The sequence below is a fragment of the Bufo bufo genome, chromosome 1, assembly GCF_905171765.1.
Source record: "Bufo bufo chromosome 1, aBufBuf1.1, whole genome shotgun sequence".
Lineage (NCBI taxonomy): Eukaryota > Metazoa > Chordata > Amphibia > Anura > Bufonidae > Bufo > Bufo bufo.
In genome coordinates this window covers 605,983,279-606,007,524 of record NC_053389.1, presented here as the reverse complement: position 1 = coordinate 606,007,524, position 24,246 = coordinate 605,983,279, and the positions used below count along the sequence as shown (strand labels likewise).

Sequence of the window (24,246 nt, the reverse complement as noted above, 5' to 3'; positions counted from 1 at the left end):
CTTGCATAGGCGTCGTCTGTACGCCGCCCCTGCCTCTTTCTATAAAGGGGGCCACTGGCCCTGGCAGACCCATTATTTACACTGGTTTTCTGGCTATCAGCTGGTGTGCATTTAATTTTGGATGCACAGACCTCCACAGGATACACAGGGGATAAATCTCCCCCACCGAGTTCCAAGTGTTTTTCATATTGAGGTTTTTGGTGGCATTTTTCATTTTGTATATGTGATTTTTCAAGTCCTACAGAGAAACCTATGGGCAAAAAAATGCAAGAAAGCAAAAACACCATGTAGTGTGTTTTAGATTTCACTTCACTTTCATTTTATTATAACATTTGGCTCAGTATTTGTGGCAAATTACCCGCAAATACTCCATCTGATGTGCCACAGTTTTCTTTGTAATGTTTCATGGATTGGTGCCTCCCTCAAGCAGAGCGCCTACAACAGCGGTGTGCGGTACCAACAAATATTCAGTGTGATGGAAGCCATAGAAGCATATGGAAATGCAACACAGTCTACCCAGTGCTGTACCAATAAGATGGGACCCCTTCTCAAACCCGCCACAAGACTAAACTAAAAAATCCTGATAGATAGGAATCACTTTGTTCTGTCACATTTTTTCTGCATTATTTGTTACTTTTGAATTGCATGTGCTTTTCACAAGTGTTTTAGCTGGCATTTCACTGTGTTAGACCACTCTAAAGGTGCTGCCACACCACATTTTTGGGGCTTTAAAAATAAAGAAATTCATGTATTTTTACAAGCGTTTTTAAACACTTTTTTGTAAAAAAAAAATTTTTTTATTGCTATAGAGAAGTCAATAAGAAAATATGTGAAAAAACTGCCACGGACAGAGAATGCTGCAATTTCAATTAGTCACCAAGCAAGCAAACTGTCAGAACACTACTACAAAAAAGTAGTCTTTGTATGGCGTTTTCAAATTTTATGCTGACCACCATTTATTGCTGTAAGAAAAAAAATTTTTTTTTAAGAAAACCAAAAAAATGTAGCGTAAAACCAGCCTTTTTGCTATGTTTTTGCTGCAGTTTTTTAGGCAAACACACCAGTTCCAGACATTGCATGGAAGTCTATGGAAAAATCTTAAACACAGGGCTAATAAGGGCTTCTTCACCCTTGCAATGCATTTAAAGAGAACCTGTCATCAACGTTATGCTGCCCATACTAACGGCAGAATAAAGTACAGACAGGTGAGTTGATTTCAGCGGTCTGTCATTTATAAGTTAAAAGTAAGTGGTTGCCGAGAACCAACATCACAATCATTGCAGACTGGGCCAGGAAAAGAGTCCCGGCCGCCTGAGAAGAGTCCTGGTTATCCATGAATTCCTGCTCTCCTGCCCACCTGCTGATGACTGACAGGCTTCTACCTAGTTTTCTCCCTTTCTCTCTAGAAGAGAACTGCCAATCATCAGCAGACGGGTGAGAGAGCAGGAGATTAGGAATAACCAGGACTCTTCTCAGGTAGATTTGACTCTTTTCCAGGCCTGGGCTGTAATGATGATGATGCTGGTTCTCAGCAACTGCTTACTTTAAGCTTATGAGTGACACCCCGCTGACATCAGCATTTCTGTCACCATTTTATCCTGCCCTGAGTGAGATCAGCATAAAGTTGATGACAGGTTCCCTTTAAATCAGGGGCGGATTGGCCATAGACCTTAGAGGGAAATTTCCCGGTGGGGCGATGCCCAGGGGGCCGCCTGAGCCCTTCTCATTGCCGGCCAGTGGAAGTTTTTGAGGATGTATTTTGTGCTGCTGGCAGTATTTTGTGATGGACTGTGGTATTTGGCTCTGTTGGGGTGGTATATTGTGCCACAATATGGTATTGCTGGCCCTGCCTTCCATCAATTTGGACCCAGCTACAAAACTTTCAATATTTTTTCCTGGACCACTTTAAGTTCCTGATTTAAATTATTTTATTTTTTATTTTTTCAAACTGCATTCTCTGGGTCTATTTTCCCTCATTGCCTGGCGTTTTTCTTCCATAGAGCTCAACTGTCATTGGCTTAAATACACATGTGCAATGTCCATTTCAAATTTTCTATGATGTTTTAGTATGGTGTCCCCTCCCACACACACACACACACACACACACACACACCAGGCATGTAAAAATGTCATGACAAAAACACTACAAAAAAGGAGTTTCTTGGGTGTTTTTATTTTATTTTTTTTGCCCAAAAACCACCACAAGCAGAAGTGTGTATAAAGGAGTCCTAACTGCAAAATCTGAATGCAGGGCATAGCTTATATGGGGCTTACAAGGGAAGTCAAGCACCAGCATCTCTGTGCTGTGTGTCAGTGTGGTGTAGGAGCCGAGCCGTGCATCCTTTATCTATGGAACACATCTTCTCTGTGATGGATACTGCTGCAGCCCCTCTCATTCATTCATGCAGAAATTCATAAATGCAGAAGCGTAGCAGCATTTTTCCATTGAAGTTTCAGAGCTGGAGAAACCACATTTCCTTCTTCTCCACCCACAGAACAAATCAAATCACCTGAATGCAAACCTCCGTCCCATACAAATAGGATGGAAAGAAAAAAGCGAGCCGTACACATAAGGGGGCATTTGCACGCTTGTATTTTCAGTCCACATCTGATCCGCTTTTTAAATTTTTTTTGCAGATTGGATATGAACCCATTCATTTCAATGGAGTGAAAAAAAAAAAAGGATATGATCGTTACGTGTCCATTTTGTGGAGAAGAATAGGCATTTGTTACATAGTGTGGGACCTACGGAAGAGGAAAACATGGGATGTATACAGCCAATATCAGTGTTTTGCGGATACGGTTGTGTGAATGCTCTCTTAGGAGCATATTTTGCGGTCCGAAAAAAATACTGACGGCGTCCGTGTAATGTCAGTGTTGCATCCGTTTTTTTTTCGGATCCATTGAAACAATGCCTATCCTAGTCTGCATCTTTTTTGTGGGGCTACAGAATGGATATACGGATGCGGACAGCACACTGTGTGCTGTCCACATATTTTGCGGACCCATTGAAATGAATAGGTTCGCATCCTATCCGCAAAAAAAGCGGATCGGATGTGGACTAAAAATACAGTTGTGTGATTTGGGCCTTAGTGAGATAGCTGTAAAAGTCATCTCTCTCCCGATCTCCACTTACACATACATGCTCAGCATGTGCTGTAAATGGGAGAGGGAAGAAAGGCACTGCCGGGCAGTTTATCTTCTCAACAACAAAAATATACACAACATGACCAACCCTTCTCTTACATGACATCTGCCATCAAAAGTGTCTATAAGGAGCCCATAAACATTAAAAGGTTAGTCGATCCCTCTGAACTCGGCAGGTTCTTCTGACATACATATACTGTATGGCCAGCTTAAGGGTAGGTCCAGACATGGCAGATTTGCAGTGTGGATTCTGCTATGCAGATCTGCAGCAGTTTACAGTACAACACAAGTAGACAGGGTTCTCAAAACCACATCCTATAGCAGAAAGAATTTGCACAAAAATCAGAACATGCTCATTTAGGCCTCATGCACACGATCATGCCGTTTTTTGCGGTCCGCAAACCGCGGATGTGCAAAAAACGGAAGCCGCCCGTGTTGCCTTCCGCAATTTGCAAAACGGAAGCAGGCAATATAAATGCCTATTCTTGTCCGCAAAGCGCGGACAAGAATAGAAATGTTATATTTTTTTAGCGGGGCCGCGGAACGGAGCCACGGATGCGGACAGCACACGGAGTGCTGTCCGCATCTTTTGCAGCCCCATTGACGGGAATGAGTCTGCATCCGACTCGCCAAAACGGCGGCTCGGATGCGGACCCAAACAACGGTCATGTGCATGAGGCCTAAGCCTCATTCACACTTCAGTGTTTTGGTCATCAATTTCCATCAGTGATTGTGAGCCAAAACCAGGATTGGCGCCTCCACAGACAAGGTATAGGGGAAATATCTGCACCTGTTCTGTGTTTACAGCCGCACCTGTTGTGGCTCACAATCACTGATGGAAATAACTGACTGAACACTGATGTGTGACTGAGGCATATTGTGCACAAAAAAGGGTTTGCCCTGCAGCATGGTAAAATCCATGGTGAATCCGCAGCAAAACGTGCATGTAATATAAGGGCTGACTCACACGACTTCTCTAAGTCTGGGAAACATGGTCCGTTTGTCGCCCGCATCTCCCGGACCAGAACTTAATGAATTGTAGTGTTCTGTGATGCAGTCAGTTTCTGTCTGATCGTGGGTATAGGCTAGGTCTACACGACGACATTTGTCACTCGACAATTTTTATAATGATGATAGTCTATAGTGTCGCACTGCAACGTGACATGCTGCGACTGCGACCCGACAGTCGCAAAAAATCAATTCGAGATGGATTTTTCTGCGACTGTAGCGTCATAGCATGTCGCATTGCGACACCATTGACTACCATTATAAAAATTGTCGTGCAACAAATATTGCAGTGTAGTCGTGCACTATCTGTCGCGCGACAAATGTCGTGGTGTAGACCTAGCCGTACTGTAGTGATATCATCATGTCAGTACAGTACATTAGACCTATGATCATATAGGAACCGACTGCATCACAATGTTCTATGAGGCAGTCACATCAGGTCAAGGGAGCCATGGTCGATCTGGCTGACACACGGACCATGTTTCCTGGACTGATCACTGTTGTGTCAATCATCCCTAAATATAAATCAACCCAGCCTAAATGTACCCATTGCAGCTCTGCTACATTCACGGTGTATTACCTACAATTCCTGGTGTTGAAAGTCCCACAATTTTACAGTCCTTTGGCAGAAGATTCTCCAGGGAAGCTGTAGTTTCTAAACCGTGTTTCTTTTTTGCTATAAAAGAAGAACGAGCATGATTGACAAAAAGTTACTGAGGCCTCATGCATACCAGTGTGCACATTTTGGTCCTAATAAGGTGTAAAAAATGGAAATATATTTTGCCTAGTTTTAGTAGCCACTTAATTTGGAGTGAGGTACCTTTCCATGGATCAAGTTTTCAGAAGCAAAGAATTCATGAAGTGTGTTGACTTTGCAGGTGGTCTGTACTACTCCACTGACATGCAGTGATATGACTACATATTGGGGGGGCCTGTGTGATATGGGCCACAAATACGTTCAAAAGCATGAGCCTATTGTTCAGATTTAAAGCTGAACACATAAATGGAAGAGTGGCAAGATTAAAGCTATTTTTGAAAGCAAGCCATAAGAAGTCCCGTTTGCAGTTTGTCACAAGCCATGTAGGGGACACAGTAAAAACGTGGAAGAAGGTACTCTGGTCAGATGAGACCAAAGTTGAGCTTTTTAGCCTAAATGAAAAAAAAATGTTGTTGTGTGTGGCAGAAAACGAACACTGCACATCACCCTGAACACACCATGGCAAAGATGAATGGGCAAACATTTCAGCTTCTAGATGATAGCTGTCAGTCACTGATAGCTGTACATAGGGGAGGTGTTATCAGTGATTGATAGTATTCTCTGTGTAAGGCCTCATGCACACGACCGTTGTGTGTTTTGCGGTCCGCATGGACAGCCATTAATATAACTGCCTATTCTTGTCCGCAAACACAGACAAGAATAGGACAGGTTATATTTTTTTTTGCGGACCACGGAACGGAGCAACGGATGCGGACAGCACACGGAGTGCTGTCTGCATCTTTTGCGGCCCCATTGAAGTGAAAACTGCGGCTCGGATGCAGACCAAAACAACGGCCGTGTGCATGTGTGTATACAGAGATAGCTGTTAGTCACTGATAGCTGTACATGGGGGGGGGGGGGGTGTTATCAGTGATTGATAGCATTCTCTATGTAAGTGTGTATACATTCACTGATAACACCTCCTCTGTGTACAGCTATACAGGGAGTGCAGAATTATTAGGCAAGTTGTATTTTTGAGGATTAATTTTATTATTGAACAACAACCATGTTCTCAATGAACCCAAAAAACTCATTAATATCAAAGCTGAATATTTTTGGAAGTAGTTTTTAGTTTGTTTTTAGTTTTAGCTATTTTAGGGGGATATCTGTGTGTGCAGGTGACTATTACTGTGCATAATTATTAGGCAACTTAATAAAAAAACAAATATATACCCATTTCAATTATTTATTTTTACCAGTGAAACCAATATAACATCTCAACATTCACAAATATACATTTCTGACATTCAAAAACAAAACAAAAACAAATCAGTGACCAATATAGCCACCTTTCTTTGCAAGGACACTCAAAAGCCTGCCATCCATGGATTCTGTCAGTGTTTTGATCTGTTCACCATCAACATTGCGTGCAGCAGCAACCACAGCCTCCCAGACACTGTTCAGAGAGGTGTACCGTTTTCCCTCCTTGTAAATCTCACATTTGATGATGGACCACAGGTTCTCAATGGGGTTCAGATCAGGTGAACAAGGAGGCCATGTCATTAGATTTTCTTCTTTTATACCCTTTCTTGCCAGCCACGCTGTGGAGTACTTGGACGCATGTGATGGAGCATTGTCCTGCATGAAAATCATGTTTTTCTTGAAGGATGCAGACTTCTTCCTGTACCACTGCTTGAAGAAGGTGTCTTCCAGAAACTGGCAGTAGGACTGGGAGTTGAGCTTGACTCCATCCTCAACCCGAAAAGGCCCCACAAGCTCATCTTTGATGATACCAGCCCAAACCAGTACTCCACCTCCACCTTGCTGGCGTCTGAGTCGGACTGGAGCTCTCTGCCCTTTACCAATCCAGCCACGGGCCCATCCATCTGGCCCATCAAGACTCACTCTCATTTCATCAGTCCATAAAACCTTAGAAAAATCAGTCTTGAGATATTTCTTGGCCCAGTCTTGACGTTTCAGCTTGTGTGTCTTGTTCAGTGGTGGTCGTCTTTCAGCCTTTCTTACCTTGGCCATGTCTCTGAGTATTGCACACCTTGTGCTTTTGGGCACTCCAGTGATGTTGCAGCTCTGAAATATGGCCAAACTGGTGGCAAGTGGCATCTTGGCAGCTGCACGCTTGACTTTTCTCAGTTCATGGGCAGTTATTTTGCGCCTTGGTTTTTCCACACGCTTCTTGCGACCCTGTTGACTATTTTGAATGAAACGCTTGATTGTTCGATGATCACGCTTCAGAAGCTTTGCAATTTTAAGAGTGCTGTATCCCTCTGCAAGATATCTCACTATTTTTGACTTTTCTGAGCCTGTCAAGTCCTTCTTTTGACCCATTTTGCCAAAGGAAAGGAAGTTGCCTAATAATTATGCACACCTAATATAGGGTGTTGATGTCATTAGACCACACCCCTTCTCATTACAGAGATGCACATCACCAAATATGATTAATTGGTAGTAGGCTTTCGAGCCTATACAGCTTGGAGTAAGACAACATGCATAAAGAGGATGATGTGGTCAAAATACTCATTTGCCTAATAATTCTGCACGCAGTGTTGTTGTACACGGGGGAGGTGTTATCAGGGATTGATAGCATTCCCTGTGTAAGTGTGTATACAGAAATAGTTGTCAGTCAAGTATCTATAAGGAGCAAGGGTTTAAATGTATAAATTACAAGTTTACTTAACCTTTTCCCAAAAAACCATATAGACACACATTGACAAAAATGTAGGTACCCTCCCATTAAACCCACAATGGTCACTGAAATGACTTGAAAATGACAAAAATAATAAATAAAAATTTACTGAAAAAAATTAAATCTGAAATTGCTTTTGAGATCCGTTTTCTACTGGCATTGTGGGTTATGCCGGATCCGCATGCGGTGACGTACCGGGGCTCTCCATGGGGCTGCCAGGAAGCCCGGTGAGGTCACAGGCATTGATGGGCGGGATTTAGTTCTGCCCTAGCCAGTAAAACGGATAGGGCAGCGCTAAAGCCCGTCCATCAGAGCCGGTGAAGTCACCGAACACACTGCCGGGCGGAAGTTTCCGCCCGGCAGTGTGTTATGATAAACAAAAGAGCCCGTGCCCTGCACGATGAGATGCTCCGAAGCTAGCCTCAGGGGGGGCTGCCTGGGTGAAAATAAGGGAATGTCCGGGTTCAGCTCTGAACCCGGACAACCCCTTTAAGGGTACCATCATTTTTGTCTAGGCCAGTTTCATTAGTTTGTTTTATCAAATATTCTGTTGAACTACAATTCAAAGGAATGTCTGATTTTCAGTAAATTTTTATTTATTATTACTTTTGTAATTTTCAAGTTATTTCAGTGACCATTGTGGGTTTTTCTTTCTTTAATGGAGGGGTACATATGGATTCAATACAGATTTTTCTGCATTTTACATACCATGTTGATGCTGTCTAGGTGAGGTAGTAGCTCTCCTTAAAGAGGCTCTGTCACCAGGATCAAGCCCATTATACCAGACATACTGGCTGGTAGGGCTCATCATGCTGATTAAAACAATACCTGCATATGTAATTGTGAAGTTAGAGAACCAAGAGGCGAGTCAGAATAGTTTGAACCCTGCCTTGTAACACCCCCTGTGCTCTGCACACTCCCCCCCCCCCCTCCCCTTGATTGACAGAGGTTACACAGCAGGCTGAAGGAAGAGCTGTGTGCTAGCATCTACATATCATATCACTATGTACTATAGCTTTACCACACTGAGATCTGTTCAGAAAGCTAATCTACATATCACTTCTTTATTCACAAGCACAATATATGATCATACAGACACCAGTAATGTGTGTTAGCTTATAAGTATAGAAAAACCATGCACCTCTATGTGGTAATGCTATAGTTTAGAGGTTAAGCTATTGGTTTTGCATGTAGAGATCCCTGAGAGACTTTTAAGTTTTTTCCTTCAGATATTTTCTTTTCCCACATTATCCTTATCATATTGAGAATAATGTTTGTTTGTTTTTAAAGCTAATACATATTACTGATTTTTTTATAATCATATATTGTGTCAGTTAATAAACAGGAAAAATGTTTTAGCAAAAACACCCAAACACTATTCTCAATATAGTACAGCCTTATTATTATTATTATTATTATTATATGATTATAAATTATTTGAATTATTATAAATTTATTTAAAGGGGTTCTACAGTTTGTTTTAACTGATAATCTATCAGGCCAATTGATACTAGTCGTGATGTCACTGAGCCAGCGGTAAACAGTGAGAAGGCCGCGGCGCTGCTGGAGCGCCGCTGCCTTCTCAAACAGCTGATCGGCGGGGGTCCCGGATGTCGGACCGCCGCCAGTCAGATGCTGATGATCTATCCAGAGGATAGATCATCAGTTAAAACAAACTGTAGAACCCATTTAAGTATAGCCTTTAATATGGTTTTAAAGAAAAAAAAAATAATAGAAAAACATATGCGTCTCCTGGGACTTGAACCAGGGACGTCTACATATAGGGTAGACCACTATACCACTAAGCTATAGCATTACGACAGAGATAGGTGTTATCTTTATAAGCATAGAAAAACATGTATTACTGGTGTCTATCTAATCATATATTCTGCCTGTGAATAAAGCAGTATGTATATTAGCTTTCTGAGCAGATCTCAGTGTGGTGAAGCTATAGTACATAGTGATATGCTATTGCTAACACATAGCTCTAGGACACAGCACTGACCTCAGTCTGATGTCTAGCCCTCTCTATCAAGGGAAGGGGGAGTATACAGAGCACAGGGGGTGTTACATAGCAATGCTTAGACAATTCTGCCCCGCCTCTTGGTGCTCGAATTACTCATTTGCATACGAATGAAACAAAGATTTCTCTGTATCTGTTTATCATACAGACAAAGGTATAGTTACAAGGTATAGTTGTAATCAGCATGATGAGCCCTGCCAGCCAGCATGTCTGGTTTAATTGGGTTCATCCTGGTGACAAAACCTCTTTAAAGTGGATGTTCAGGATTTTGATGGCTTATCTTCAAAATACGCCATCGATATCAAATTGGCGAGTGCCTAACACCCCGCAAACCAACTGTCACCTTGCCTCACCAGTGCTGGAACTACACAGTTCCGTCTATTATGTACTGGACAGAGCTGGCAACTGCAGTGCTGCTCCCATTAACTTCAATGGGAGCAGCACAGCAGTTACCAGCTCTGTTCACTACACAACGGATGGGGCTGTGTAGTTCTGGCACAACTTCTGGAACCAGAGCTACAACTACACAGCTGATGGTCTGGCCTGGGGGTGTCTGATGCCCGCTGCGGAGATACTGATGGGCTATGCTAAGGAAATATCATGGAAAACTCCTTAAGAGGGCATCTGCAATGCTCCATAGAAAAAGAATATGCAAAGAGGTATCTCCTACAGTAAGAGATCTCTATTGGAAAGAGCTCCCTATGAGTCAATGTAGGAATAACAAGCCATATATCCATCCCCTATGGTCATAACCTTAGTTATCTACTACACTCACCCTAAAAGTCCAGGATCAGGTGGATAAACATTAGTGTCATGACTGCCTTACCTTTCTTTGGACCACTGCGTGGTCTGTGATCATTAAGTGACTTAAAGTCCGTGAAGTACAGGAACATCTCTGGTATTATATAGACTTTCTGCATGAGAGAGCAAATTCAACTTTCAGGTCATGTTCTCCATAAGTGGACTGTAATATGGCTGATGAAGGAATTGTCCATGTGAGACATGTACATATTTCAAGCATGTTACCTTTTATTAAATCTACACACCAAGGGGTCCTTGCTAGGCTGGTTCAGTAAAGTTTCTTAGAAAGCATATAGGTAATGTACTAAATGCTGCAATTCTGTCCCTAATGGAGCTCATGAACCATAGCTCATAAGTAATACTATAGGCCCCATCTCTTAGTTTATGGGCTATCCACATGGACATATTATACGTCTATTACTTGTACGTGTCATGTCCCAGGTTTAATTGACCTGAACTTGCAGCACTATGTTCAGGTCAGTTATATCCAAGATTGGGCCGTGACATACAAGAGCAATATGGATATATAATACGTCCAGAATACATTCTTGTAAATAGCCGCTAAGGGAGTGGCTTTCAGTACATTTTGGAGCTTATATACAGTACATTCGGAAAATGTTCAGAACCTTTCACTTTTTTTTTAATATTTTGTTATGTTGCAGCCTTGTGCTAAAATAAAAAAAAAGGTTCAAATGTTTCCAATCAATCTGCACCGAATATCCCATAATTACAAAGTGAAAATCTTTGCTAATTTATTGAAAAAAATAAAATAAAATCTTGTATTGACATAAGTATTCAGACCCTTTACTCAGTACTTAGTTGAAGCCCATTTGCCTGTGATTACAGCCTCCATTCCTCTTGGGTATGATGTCACAAGGTTTTCACACCTGGATTTGGGCATTTATGCCATTCTCTGCAGATACAGTGAGGAACAGAAGTACTTGAACACCCAGCGATTTTGCAAGTTCTCCCATTTAGAAATCATGGAGGGGTCTGAAATTGAAATCAGGAAATCACATTGTATGATTTTTTAATAATTTATTTGTCTTGCACTGCTGAACATAAGTATTTGAACACCTGAGAAAATCAGTGTTCATATTTGGTACAGAAGCCTATGTTTGCAATTACAGAGGTCAAATGTTTTCTGTAGTTCTTGACCAGTTTTGCACACACTACAACAGGGATTTTGGCCCACTCCGCCACACAGATCTCCTCTAGATCTGTCAGGTTTCGGGGCTGTCGCTGAGCAACACAGAGTTTCAGCTCCCTCCAAAGATGTTCTATTGGATTTAGGTCTGGAGACTGGCTAGGCCACTCCAGAACCTTGAGATGCTTCTTACAGAGCCACTCCTTGGTCATCCTGGCTGTGTGCTTCGGGTTGTCGTCATGTTTGAAGACCCAGCCACGACCCATCTTCAATGCTCTGACTGAGGAAAGGAGGTTGTTGCTCAAAATCTCACAATAAATGGCCCCATTCATTGTCTCCTTAATACAGTACAGTCGCCCTGTCCCGTTTGCAGAAAAGCACCCCCAAAGCATGATGTTACCACCCCCATGCTTCACAGTAGGAATGGTGTTCTTGGGATGCAACTCATCCTTCTTTTACCTCTAAACACGACGAGTGAAGTTTAGAACATTTTGGTCTACTTTGGTCTCATCTGACCACATGACTTTCTCCCATGCCTCCTCAGGATCATCTAGATAGTCATTGGCAAACTTCAGACGGGCCTGGATATGTGCTGACTTGAGCAGGGGTACCTTCCGTGCAATGCATGATTTGAAACCATGACGGCGTAGTGTTCTACCGACAGTGACTTTTGAAACTGTGGTCCCAGCTCTCTTCATGTCATTGACCAGATCCTTCCTTGTAGTTCTGGGCCGATTCCTCACCTTTCTTATCATCAGTGATACCCCACGAGGTGAGATCTTGCATGGAGCCCCAATCCAAGGGAGACTGACAGTCTATTTTCTAACAATTGCTCCAACAGTTGATCTATTTTCACCAAGCTGCTTGGCAATTGCCCCGTAGCCCTTTCTAGCGTGGTGGAGGTCCACAGTTTTGTCTCTGGTGTCTTTTGACAGCCCTTTGGTCTTACCCATGGTAGTACTTGGCGTCTGACTTACTGTGAGGTGGACAGGGGTCTTTAAAATAGCTTAGACAGGTGCTAAGTTAGATTAATGAGGAGAGAAAGAGAGAGAGAAAAAGAGCGCGAGAAAAAAAGAAAGAGACACTCCTGGAACTGCTGGCAAGAGCTTCGGTCATATGAATGGAGTCTGTTTTTGTTGTGGAAAGAAGGGACATTGTGTGAATATATGTCCGTACGTTCTGCGTCAAGGTGAAAAAAAAAAAAGTTTAATCCCCAACTTACTATTGGTGGTGTGGGTGGGGGACCAGAAAACATACTTTTGTCATTTACTGGTACTACCCGATTTCTTCTGTCGGCCGAGGTGGCGCTAGACTCAAACTGTGGGAATTGAGGTATTTATTGACATTGGGGCAGGGCTTAACCTAGTTGATGGTCAGTTTTTCCGTATGCATGGTTTGACAAGTGCATTGGACAAAAATATTTTGGTGTTTGCAATTGATCTAAGTAAACATAATCCTACCATCAATTGGCAAGCGAGACAGATTCTTGATTGGAGTGATTACTGCATAGACAACTGTCTTAGCACATCGCTTTCTGTTGTAACCACTAAAGTTGTACCTTCATTTATTTCTGATTTTGCTGATGTATTCTCTGAAAGTGGAGACCAGGAGTTTCCCCCACATCGAGAGTATGATTGTCCCATCAACCTTATTCCCAGAGCCAAGTTGCCCAAATCTCGGTTGTACAGGGAGTGCAGAATTATTAGGCAAGTTGTATTTTTGAGGATTCATTTTATTATTGAACAACAACCATGTTCTCAATGAACCCAAAAAACTCATTAATATCAAAGCTGAATATTTTTGGAAGTAGTTTTTAGTTTGTTTTTAGTTTTAGCTATTTTAGGGGGATATCTGTGTGTGCAGGTGACTATTACTGTGCATAATTATTAGGCAACTTAACAAAAAACAAATATATACCCATTTCAATTATTTATTTTTACCAGTGAAACCAATATAACATCTCAACATTCACAAATATACATTTCTGACATTCAAAAACAAAACAAAAACAAATCAGTGACCAATATAGCCACCTTTCTTTGCAAGGACACTCAAAAGCCTGCCATCCATGGATTCTGTCAGTGTTTTGATCTGTTCACCATCAACATTGCGTGCAGCAGCAACCACAGCCTCCCAGACACTGTTCAGAGAGGTGTACCGTTTTCCCTCCTTGTAAATCTCACATTTGATGATGGACCACAGGTTCTCAATGGGGTTCAGATCAGGTGAACAAGGAGGCCATGTCATTAGATTTTCTTCTTTTATACCCTTTCTTGCCAGCCACGCTGTGGAGTACTTGGACGCGTGTGATGGAGCATTGTCCTGCATGAAAATCATGTTTTTCTTGAAGGATGCAGACTTCTTCCTGTACCACTGCTTGAAGAAGGTGTCTTCCAGAAACTGGCAGTAGGACTGGGAGTTGAGCTTGACTCCATCCTCAACCCGAAAAGGCCCCACAAGCTCATCTTTGATGATACCAGCCCAAACCAGTACTCCACCTCCACCTTGCTGGCGTCTGAGTCGGACTGGAGCTCTCTGCCCTTTACCAATCCAGCCACGGGCCCATCCATCTGGCCCATCAAGACTCACTCATTTCATCAGTCCATAAAACCTTAGAAAAATCAGTCTTGAGATATTTCTTGGCCCAGTCTTGACGTTTCAGCTTCTGTGTCTTGTTCAGTGGTGGTCGTCTTTCAGCCTTTCTTACCTTGGCCATGTCTCTGAGTATTGCACACCTTGTGCTTTTGGGCACTCCAGTGATGTTGCAGCTCTGAAATATGGCCAAACTGGTGGCAAGTGGCATCTTGGCAGCTGCACGCTTGACTTTTCTCAGTTCATGGGCAGTTATTTTGCGCCTTGGTTTTTCCACACGCTTCTTGCGACCCTGTTGACTATTTTGAATGAAACGCTTGATTGTTCGATGATCACGCTTCAGAAGCTTTGCAATTTTAAGAGTGCTGCATCCCTCTGCAAGATATCTCACTATTTTTGACTTTTCTGAGCCTGTCAAGTCCTTCTTTTGACCCATTTTGCCAAAGGAAAGGAAGTTGCCTAATAATTATGCACACCTAATATAGGGTGTTGATGTCATTAGACCACACCCCTTCTCATTACAGAGATGCACATCACCTAATATGCTTAATTGGTAGTAGGCTTTCGAGCCTATACAGCTTGGAGTAAGACAACATGCATAAAGAGGATGATGTGGTCAAAATACTAATTTGCCTAATAATTCTGCACGCAGTGTATATATAATCTTTCTGATCCGAAAGAGCGGCCATGCGAGAGTATATCACCAGAGTTTGGCTAAGGGACATATTAGACCGTCCAAATCCCCAGTGGCAGCAGGGTTTTTCACTTTTCAAAAGGACGGAACTCTTAGGCCATGTTTGGATTTCCGTGAGTTTAATCGTATCACTGTCCGTGACCCTTACCCCCTTCCTTTGATCCCAGATTTGTTCAATCAGATTGTCGGTGCCAAGGTGTTCTCCAAGTTGGATTTGAGGGGGGCATATAGGCTCAAGGAGGGGGACAAATGGAAGACAGCCATTTATACCCCTGAGGGTCATTTTGAGAATATGGTCATGCCTTTTGGGTTAACCAATGCCCTTGCGGTTTTTCAACATTTTATTAATTACATCTTTCATCATCTGGTGGGCAGGTTTGTTGTGGTGTATCTGGATGATATACTAATTTATTCTCCAGACATGGAGTCTTATCAGGACCACGTGTTACAGATCCTAACAGAGAATAAATTGAATGCCAAGATGGAGAAGTGTGTATTTGCAGTTCCGGAAGTGCAATTCCTGGGTTACCTACTCTAATCTTCAGGTTTTCGTATAGATCCTGAAAAGGTCCGTGCGGTGTTGGACTGGGATCGACCCGAAAATCTGAAAGCGCTTATGCGATTTTTGGGGTTCACCAACTACTACCGTAAATTTATTTTGAACTACTCGACTGTGGTTAAACCTTTAACGGACATGACTAGAAAGGTTCGGATGTCTCAGTTTGGTCTGATGCAGCATTACAAGCCTTTTCAGCAGTGAAGAAGTGTTTTGCTTCTGCTCCTATACTGGTGCAGCCGGATCTGTCACAGCCATATATTTTGGAGATTGACGCATCCGAGGTAGGGGTAGGAGCAGTCTTGTAGCAAGGTCCTTCACCTACTAAATGGCGCCCATGTGCTTTCTTCTCTAAGAAACTCTCGGCTGCTGAAAGAAATTATGACGTAGGCAATAGCGAATTGCTGGCCATTAACTTGGCTTTTGAGGAATGGCGTCATTGGTTGGAAGGAGCGGTTCATCCTATTACGGTAATTACAGATTCGGAAGATCCTGATCCTATCTTCTCTGAAGGGGTAGTAATATCCGCCCTTTATCCCGACCTTGAAGCAGAGGTGTTGGAGGCCTAGGGAGAAGCACCGGATTCTTGTCCTCCGGGAAAGTTGTTTGTTCCTTCTGAATTACGGCACAAGGTGTTCGAAGAACATCATTGTACAGTTCCTATAGGACATCCTGGGAGCAGATCCACAGTCGATCTCATCGCTCATAGATTCTGGTGGCCAGGGTTGCGTAAATATGTGGAGGGCTATGTGTCAGTCTGTAATACTAGTGCACGTGCTAAGGTGACACATACTCAGCCTTCAGGATCTCTACTTCCGTTGTCCATCCCGTCCAGACCTTGGACTCATTTGTCCATGGACTATCACAGATTTGCAAAATTCCTCAGGAAAAACACTGATTCTGGTGGTTGTTGATCGCTTCAGTAAGATGTCTGTTTCCAGATTCTGGAAGGCGTTTTGTACTCGCTTGGGGGTACAATTGTCCTTCTCTTCGGCCTTTCACCCTCAGTCGAATGGACAGACTGAGCGCACTAACCAGAATCTGGAGACTTATCTGAGATGTTTTGTCTCAGAGAATCAGGAGGAGTGGTCTTCTTTTTTGTCTTTGGCCGAGTTCGCCATAAATAACCGTAGGCAAGGGTCCACTGATAAGTCGCAGTTTTTGGGGCATATGGGTTCCATCCGCAGTTTGGCACATTTTCTGGTACTGAGACTTCTGGTATACCTGAAGAGGAAAGATTTTCCTCTTGGTCATCTATTTGGCCGAAAATTCAAAATAATCTAAAAAAGATGGGCAAGAAGAATAAACGAATGGCTGACAAGAGACGTATGAGTGGTCCGGATCTAAGAGCGGGCGATTCTGTGTGGCTAGCTACAAGAAACATTAAGTTGAAAGTATCTTCGTGGAAGTTGGGCCCAAGGTTTATTGGTCCATATAAGATTTCTGCCATAATTAATTTGTCTTGACGTTCCGCAGGCTTTAAAGATTCATAATGTTTTCCACAAATCATTACTGAAGAGATATGTCGAACCTGCTGAACCGTCCTCCCTGCCACCCACTCCTGACATGGTGGACAGTAATTTTGAATTTAAGATCGCCAGGATAGTGGAATCCAGAATTCTCCGTAGATCCCTCCAGTATCTGGTTGACTGGAGGGGTTACAGTCCAGAGGAGATGATGTGGATTCCAGCGGCAGATGTCAATGCCAGCCTTTCACAGGACTAATCCAGATAAGGTCGGTCCTGGGTGTCCGGAGGTCACCTGTAGAAGGAGGGGGGGGGGGGGGTGCGGTCACGGTACCTCCTGTGACAGAGGTTAGAAAATCTGAGAGATTGGCTGCACGCGGAGTAAACTGACAGTCTCTTGATTTTCAGTGTTGTTGCTTGGTAATGACCACCCCTTTTGTCTGGTGCAGCTGTAGTCATTACTGCATTCCCTATTTAGTTTGGTCTCACACTTCATACCTAGCGTCGGTAGAATCTATTATTTCCTCCCTCGGTGTCTTGTTTTTTAAGTGACTTTCGAGCTCATTGAGCCACAAGTACATTGATCTCACCACAGACGTTGCAGTAATGTTGATCTTAACCCTGTACATAGCAGCTTCCCAGGACTTACGCAGGAGACCATCTGCTTTGCGTTCCATAGTGTCAAGCAGCTGGGAAGAGTCTTCAAATGGTAGAGAGGTTTTTTTGTTTACCTTAGCTACCTGCACGTCTATCTTCGATATATTATTGAATAGTTTGTATTCAGAGGGATCAAACAAGAGCAGATTTTTTAAATTCTCTTGATAGGCCAAGTCGTTTTTCTGGATCAGACCACTCGTCAAGGATCATCTCTTTTATATTTTCATTTATGGGGAACACCTTTGACCTTTTGGTTCTCAAGCCCCCAAACATTTCCTGTATGGACTGCGGCTTCTGGACTTCCTCAATGCCCATAGTAGCCCTGACCGCTTTTAATAGAAAACCTAGAATTTTCTTTGCATCCTCCACAATTTCCCCTTCCGAAAGGTAGTCATCCTCCCATTGTCTAGAAGGCTCTGCGTCATCCATTACGTCCTCGGAATCGGAGGAGGAAGGGATTGCCATTTTTTGTCTTTTAGGGGGAAGAGGACCTGGACTAGATTCTTTAAGCGAAGTCAGGGAGGATCTAACTTAGTCACGGATTATTGTTTTTAACTCTTCCATCATAGATTGTTGCTCCTCTCCCACAATACTTGAAATGCATTCTCTACACAATTTTTTTGTATATTGTTCAGGAAGCTTTTTGAAGCAAGAGATGCATTTATTTCTCTTTTTTGCACCTCTTTAGAAACCTATTAACAAGAGGAACAATCAGCATATATCCCCTCTTTTTTGGGCAGCAGAATGTATACACATATATAACCCCCCCTAAACCACCAAGCTGTACAGGATAGGATTCCCCTATGGGGGACTTACGATCACCGATGCAGGAGCATCCAGCTCTCTAGACTGCTCAGGGGCCGACATGCTTGTGGATGTGATCATCAGACCTCAGATTAGGATCCACCATGACTTCCTCTATATATGCTGTAATCCTCCGATGTATCGCACTTCCGGGACGCCCACTGCGTCATCATGCCATCGGAAGTGACGTCAGAAGCCGACGCAACCACGTGGGGACTCCGGCCTGCACCTGCTTATCCCACCAGGGGAAAGGAAGGTGCACACGCGCCCATAGCGCCGGACACAGGCATCCGATCTACAGATGCGAGGCCCGCATTTCTTCCCCTGCTCAGCTTTAGCCACATGTCACCGGCGAGCAGGCGAGACAATCACAGGGATTTCCTGACCCAAGAGAGGCCCCCAGCCCCCGATGAGCCGGCCCTGTGAAATAAAATAAGGTAAAACCCGATATAATCCATCTAAACCTCCTAACAAGCAGAGAGGCCTCTCTCTGTCCTGGCCACTACAGGAGCAGGAAAACACTGAAGTGGGTGGGGGGCGGATGGCAATTTAATCTTTCTGTTTTCCTGCCCCTACAGAGGACAGGGGTCAATCTCCTGGTAATGGTGGTAAAAGGGGAAAAGTTCAATCTTGGTTTCATCAGACCAGAGAATCTTGTTTCTCACATTCTGAGAATCCATTAGCTGCTTTTTCGCAATCTTCCATGTGTCTTTTACTGAGAAGAGGCCACTCTATTGGTAGAGTGCCGCAGTGATGGTTGACCTTCTAGAAGATTCTGCAATTTGCAAGCTGGATCTTTGGACCTTGGTTTTTGCTCTGATATGCATCGTCAGCTGTGAGATCTTAGACAGGGGTATGTCTTTCCATCGCATGTCCAGTCAACTGAATTTACCACAGGTGGACTCTAATCAAGGAGTAGACACATCTCAAAGATAATCAAGATAAATGGGAGGCCCCCCAGAGCTAAATTTCAAGTGTCATAGCAAAGGGTCTGAATATTTATATCTAGGCAACATTTTACTGCTTGACAAAGGCTCCATAGAGATGAGCTGAAACATTGCATTGGGTGTAATAAAAGATCCACCTTTTTTACGGAAGACTGGAGTGCTGCCTTGTTATCTGTTCTACTATAGGCAACATTTTAGTTTTTTTCTTAGAAATAAATTTGCAAACATTTCTAAAATTCTCTTTCACTTTCTTATTATAGGGTATTGAATGCAGATTGATGGGGGTAAACCTGATTTCCTGATGTTTTTGTTTTGTTTTAGAACAAGGACCTAACAAAACAAAATATGAAAAATGAAATGGTATGAGGGCTTTCAGAATGCACTGTATTTACTATGTCACTGGTACAAGTATGTAAATATTTGTCTGTAGGGCTATGTTCACATAGCATCTTACCTTTACATGTGTCGCATGCTTTAAGAAAGCTCCTGGCATATAACATACAAGGGCATGCAAAAGTTTGGGCACACCTGGTCAAAATTACTGTTACTCTGAACAGTTAAAGGGGTTGTCCGGGATTGGGGACATTGTTGTAAGGGTACAACAAGCACATAAATATTACATACATTCCTGTCCTACCTTTGCCAGAGTTTTCTGATGCCCTGTATTAGGGCTGCACGATATGGGAATTTTGTGCGATTGCGATTAGGGCCCTAAAAATTGCGATAACGGTATGCGATGCAATATTTTCAGGGAATTGTGCTAGAGGTCTATTTGCTTGGATTTTCCCATATGAGCCGCTGGGTATGACATAGTTGTGGGGGATCTGCGGAGGACGCCGTTATGTGGGGGATCTGCGGAGGACGCCGTTATGTGGGGGATCTGCGGAGGACGCCGTTATGTGGGGGATCTGCGGAGGACGCCGTTATGTGGGGGATCTGCGGAGGACGCCGTTATGTGGGGGATCTGCGGAGGACGCCGTTATGTGGGGGATCTGCGGAGGACGCCGTTATGTGGGGGATCTGCGGAGGACGCCGTTATGTGGGGGATCTGCGGAGGACGCCGTTATGTGGGGGATCTGAGGAGGACGCCGTTATGTGGGGGATCTGTGGGGGATCTGCGGAGGACGCCGTTATGTGGGGGACCTGCGGAGGACACCGTTATGGGGGACCTGCGGAGGACACCGTTATGGGGGACCTGCGGAGGACACCGTTATGGGGGACCTGCGGAGGACACCGTTATGGGGGACCTGCGGAGGACACTGTTATGGGGGATGTGTGCTATGACACATGGGGCCACGAGGGGGGCCAGCATAAGACACACATATAGCATCTTATGCTGGTACTCCTCATGGCCCTATGTGTCCTAAACTGCGCACATAACTCTCCTATTCATAAAATGGCCAGCCTCTGTACTTTCACTATGAATGCACTGCAGAGAGCGGCAGCGAGCGAGCCGGCGCGTGACCGACGTCACTGTCACGCTCCTCCCACTTAATTCAGGAAGCAGTGACGTCAGTCACCCGCCGGCCGCCTCGCTCGCTCCCGCTCACTGCAGTGCATTCATCGTTAAAGTACAGAGGCTGGCCATTTTATCAATAGGACAGAGGACATTTTATCAATAGGGGCCCCATCATATATAATCGCAGCATTTTCGGGTCGGCCGAATCGCCAAATCGCATTTGCCGATTATTGCGATTCGATTATTTTTGCGATATATCGTGCAGCCCTACCATGTATTTATTTCATAAATTCTCAGCCGGAAGTTCAGATTTTCAAAGATTCAGTGGCGTACCGGGCTCCTTACTGGTGTGCTAAGCCTCTTCTTCCGCTTAGCAAGGAGCCCGGTGACGTCACCAGCACACAGGAACGTTCTGGAGCTAGCAAGGAGGGTGTCAGTAGGAGGGAAATGTCAGAGCTAAACCACGCCCCTCTGTGACATCACCAGGCACAGAGGGCGTTAGTCTGGGAAGAAGGAGGCAGTATTTGGAGGAGGGACGTCGCCTCACTAAGGAACGCCCCCCCCCCCCCCCTCTGCCGATGACATCACCGGCCATAGAGGAGCGTTATTAGGAGTAGAAGGAGGTTATATTGGAGGCAGAAAACTTTGCTATTTAGCATAGTGCACGCCTCCCATGGTCATTTGCAATGAATGGGATGTGCTACAGTATGGGTGCTAACCACGCCTCCCATGTCCCTACATGCCAGTCCGATCGCTCCCTGCCACTATTAGAGAGCAGATACATGGAAGCAGGGAGGCATTCAGCTTGTAGGCTTAGAACAAGGTGGTTTTAGGGGAGGAATACTGATGAGGAGTATGAGTGGCAGGAGGCGGAATACTGATTAGGGGAGTGGTAAGGCTTGTGAGATCCAGCTGCAGAATCACGCAGCCTTGTGGGACCCATAAGGTAGTGTGGCCGGAAATGACATAGCGCAGGAGATGCTATGTAAACAATACTGACAGCAGTATTAGGGACTCATAGGAGCAAAGGGGATGAAAGAAAAAATACACAGAGCATCAGGATGACTTTACTACATAATTTCAAGGTGATTATTAACAATTTTAAAAATTACTTTGATCCCAGACAACCCCTTTAAGCAAATTGAAGATTAAATGATCCCAAAAAGGCAGAAAGTTAAAGATTAAACACTTTTCAACATTTTAAGCAATTTCAGTGTATTATTTTGGTTTTGTACTATTTAAGAGTGAAAAAAGGAAAGGGGTAACATGCAAAACTATGAGAACCCAAGGAGATTTAAGCGCTCAGATAACTTTGAACAAAGTCTCAAACCTTAGATAGCCCGTTCACAACCATTGTTAGGAAAGGCCACATGATGCAAATTTCAAAGCTTTATAAATACTCAGAAAGGGTTGCACCGGGTATCGAATTATCGATACCCAATCAATAATTTTGTACCGGTATCGATTCGATACTGGGATTTGCCATTTACCGATACAAGGCTGCGCTACTGCGGAGCCTAGTATCAGAGAACATGGAGCGTGCTGCTCTCCGCGCTCTGTGTTCCCTCATCAGCACAGTGGAGAAGGAGTCACTCTCTCCCTCCCCCCTGTGCTGCTGCCACCACTGAGGAAAGAGAGGGAAGGAGGAGGGGAGGGGCTGTGCCCCCCCCCCTCTTCATTGGTAGTGCAGTGGCAGTTCCGATCGGAGCCCTAGCAGTGTAATCTCGGGGCTCCGATCGGTTACCATGGCAGCCAGGACACTACTGAAGCCCTGTCTGCCATGGTAAGCTCCTGATGTTGTGTGCACAAAGCACAGGGCAGCAGGGAGAGTGTAAAGTCCTATTCACCCTAATAGAGCTCTATTAAGGTGAATAGGACAAGGGATTAAAAGATCTCAGGTTCTAGCCCCTAAGGTAGGAAATAGTTATTAAATAAAAAGTAAAAACACACACTAAAATATTAAGTATAAATCACCCCCTTTCCCAATTTTACATATTAAATAAATAAACATATTACATATCGCCATGTATGAAAAATCCAAACTATTAAAAAATATCTCCTATGCGGTGAACACCTTAACATAAAAAAAAAAAAAATGCACGATGCGCCATTTTTTAGTCACCTTGTCTCCCCCCCCCCCCCCCCCCAAAAAAAAAAAAATAGGATAGGACTGTTCTACTATGGGCCGAACGTTCCATAAAATACGTAATGCACGCAGCTTTTTGGGTGTTTTATTTTTTTCCGTGTGGTATCGAATATCGCAATACTTTATGGTATCGAAATCGAATAAAAATGTTGGTATCGTGACAACCCTATACTAAGACTCCTGTAACCTTGTCCCCAAAAAAAAGTCAGCCATGGATTCTTCTAAGCAGCTGCGTAATACTCTGAAAACAAAACTGGTTGAAGCTCACAAAGCAGGAGATGGCTATAAGATGATAGGGAACTGTTTTCAGGTTGCAATTTCCTCCGTTGAAAATGAATCGGTAATTAAGAAATGGCAGTTAACAGGTACAGTGTAGGTCAACAGAAGGCGTGGAAGACCAAGAAAAGTTTAAAAGACAGCTGCTCAAAGGATTGCAAGAAAGGTAAATCAGAACCCGCTTGACAGCAAAAGACATTCAGGGAGATTTAGCTGACTCTGGAGCTGTGGTACATTGTTCTACTGTTCAGTGACACCTGTACAAATATGGCTTTCATGGAAGAGTCATCAGAAGAAAACCTCACCACAAAATTCAGTAGCAGAAGTTTGAAAAAGAACATCTAACAAACCTCGTGCATTTTGGAAACAAGTCCTGTGGACCGATGTGGTTAAAATAGAACTCTTTGGCCACAATGAGCAAAGGTATGTTTGGAGAAAGAAAAGAACAGAATTTCATGAAAAGAACACCTCACCAACCAATAAAGGGGTTGTCTGGGTTCAGAGCTGAACCCAGACATATCCCCATTTTCACCCAGGCAGTCTCCCTGACTTGAGCATCGGAGCAGTTTATGCTCCGATGCTTTCCTTTGCCCTGCGCTAAATCGCACAGGACAAAGGCATTTTCTGGAGTTCCAGTGACGTACCGGACTCGCCATAGGGCTATCAGGCGGAGGCTTGAAATGCTCCAATTCTAACATCAGGGGGGCTGCCTGGGTGAACAACCCCTTTAAGCATGGGGGTGGATCAACCATGCTTTGGGGTTGTGTTGCAGCCAATGAAACTGGGAACATTTCATGGGTAGGGGGAAAAATGGATTCAATGAAATTATAGCAAATTCTGGAAGCAAACATAACACCAACTGTAAAAAAGCTGAAGTTAAAAAGATGGCTTCTACAAATGGATAACGATCCTAAACACACCTTAAAATCCACAAGAGACTAATTGAAAAGCTTAAGGTTTTACCATGGCCCTCACAGTCCCCTGATCTGATTATCATTACAAATCTGTGGATAGACCTCAAAAAAGCAGGGCATGCAAGAGAGCCCAGGAATCTCACAGAACTGGAAGACTTTTCCAAGGAAGAATGGATAAAAATCCCCCAAACAAGAATTGAAAGACTCT

The 24,246-nt window shown here is 43.7% G+C and overlaps 1 protein-coding gene across 1 annotated transcript in view; it reads right to left on the bottom strand.

Annotated features, from left to right (window-relative positions):
- The window catches only part of FBXO22 (F-box protein 22), a 64,061-nt gene that overhangs the window by 21,784 nt on the left and 18,031 nt on the right, over positions 1-24,246 (bottom strand). Inside the window, exons 3-4 of the mRNA XM_040413600.1 lie at positions 10,406-10,493; positions 4,736-4,831 (exon numbers count right to left, since the gene is read on the bottom strand). Coding sequence (XP_040269534.1) covers positions 4,736-4,831; positions 10,406-10,493 — 184 coding nt within the window. The remainder of the gene's footprint in view (positions 1-4,735; positions 4,832-10,405; positions 10,494-24,246) is intronic.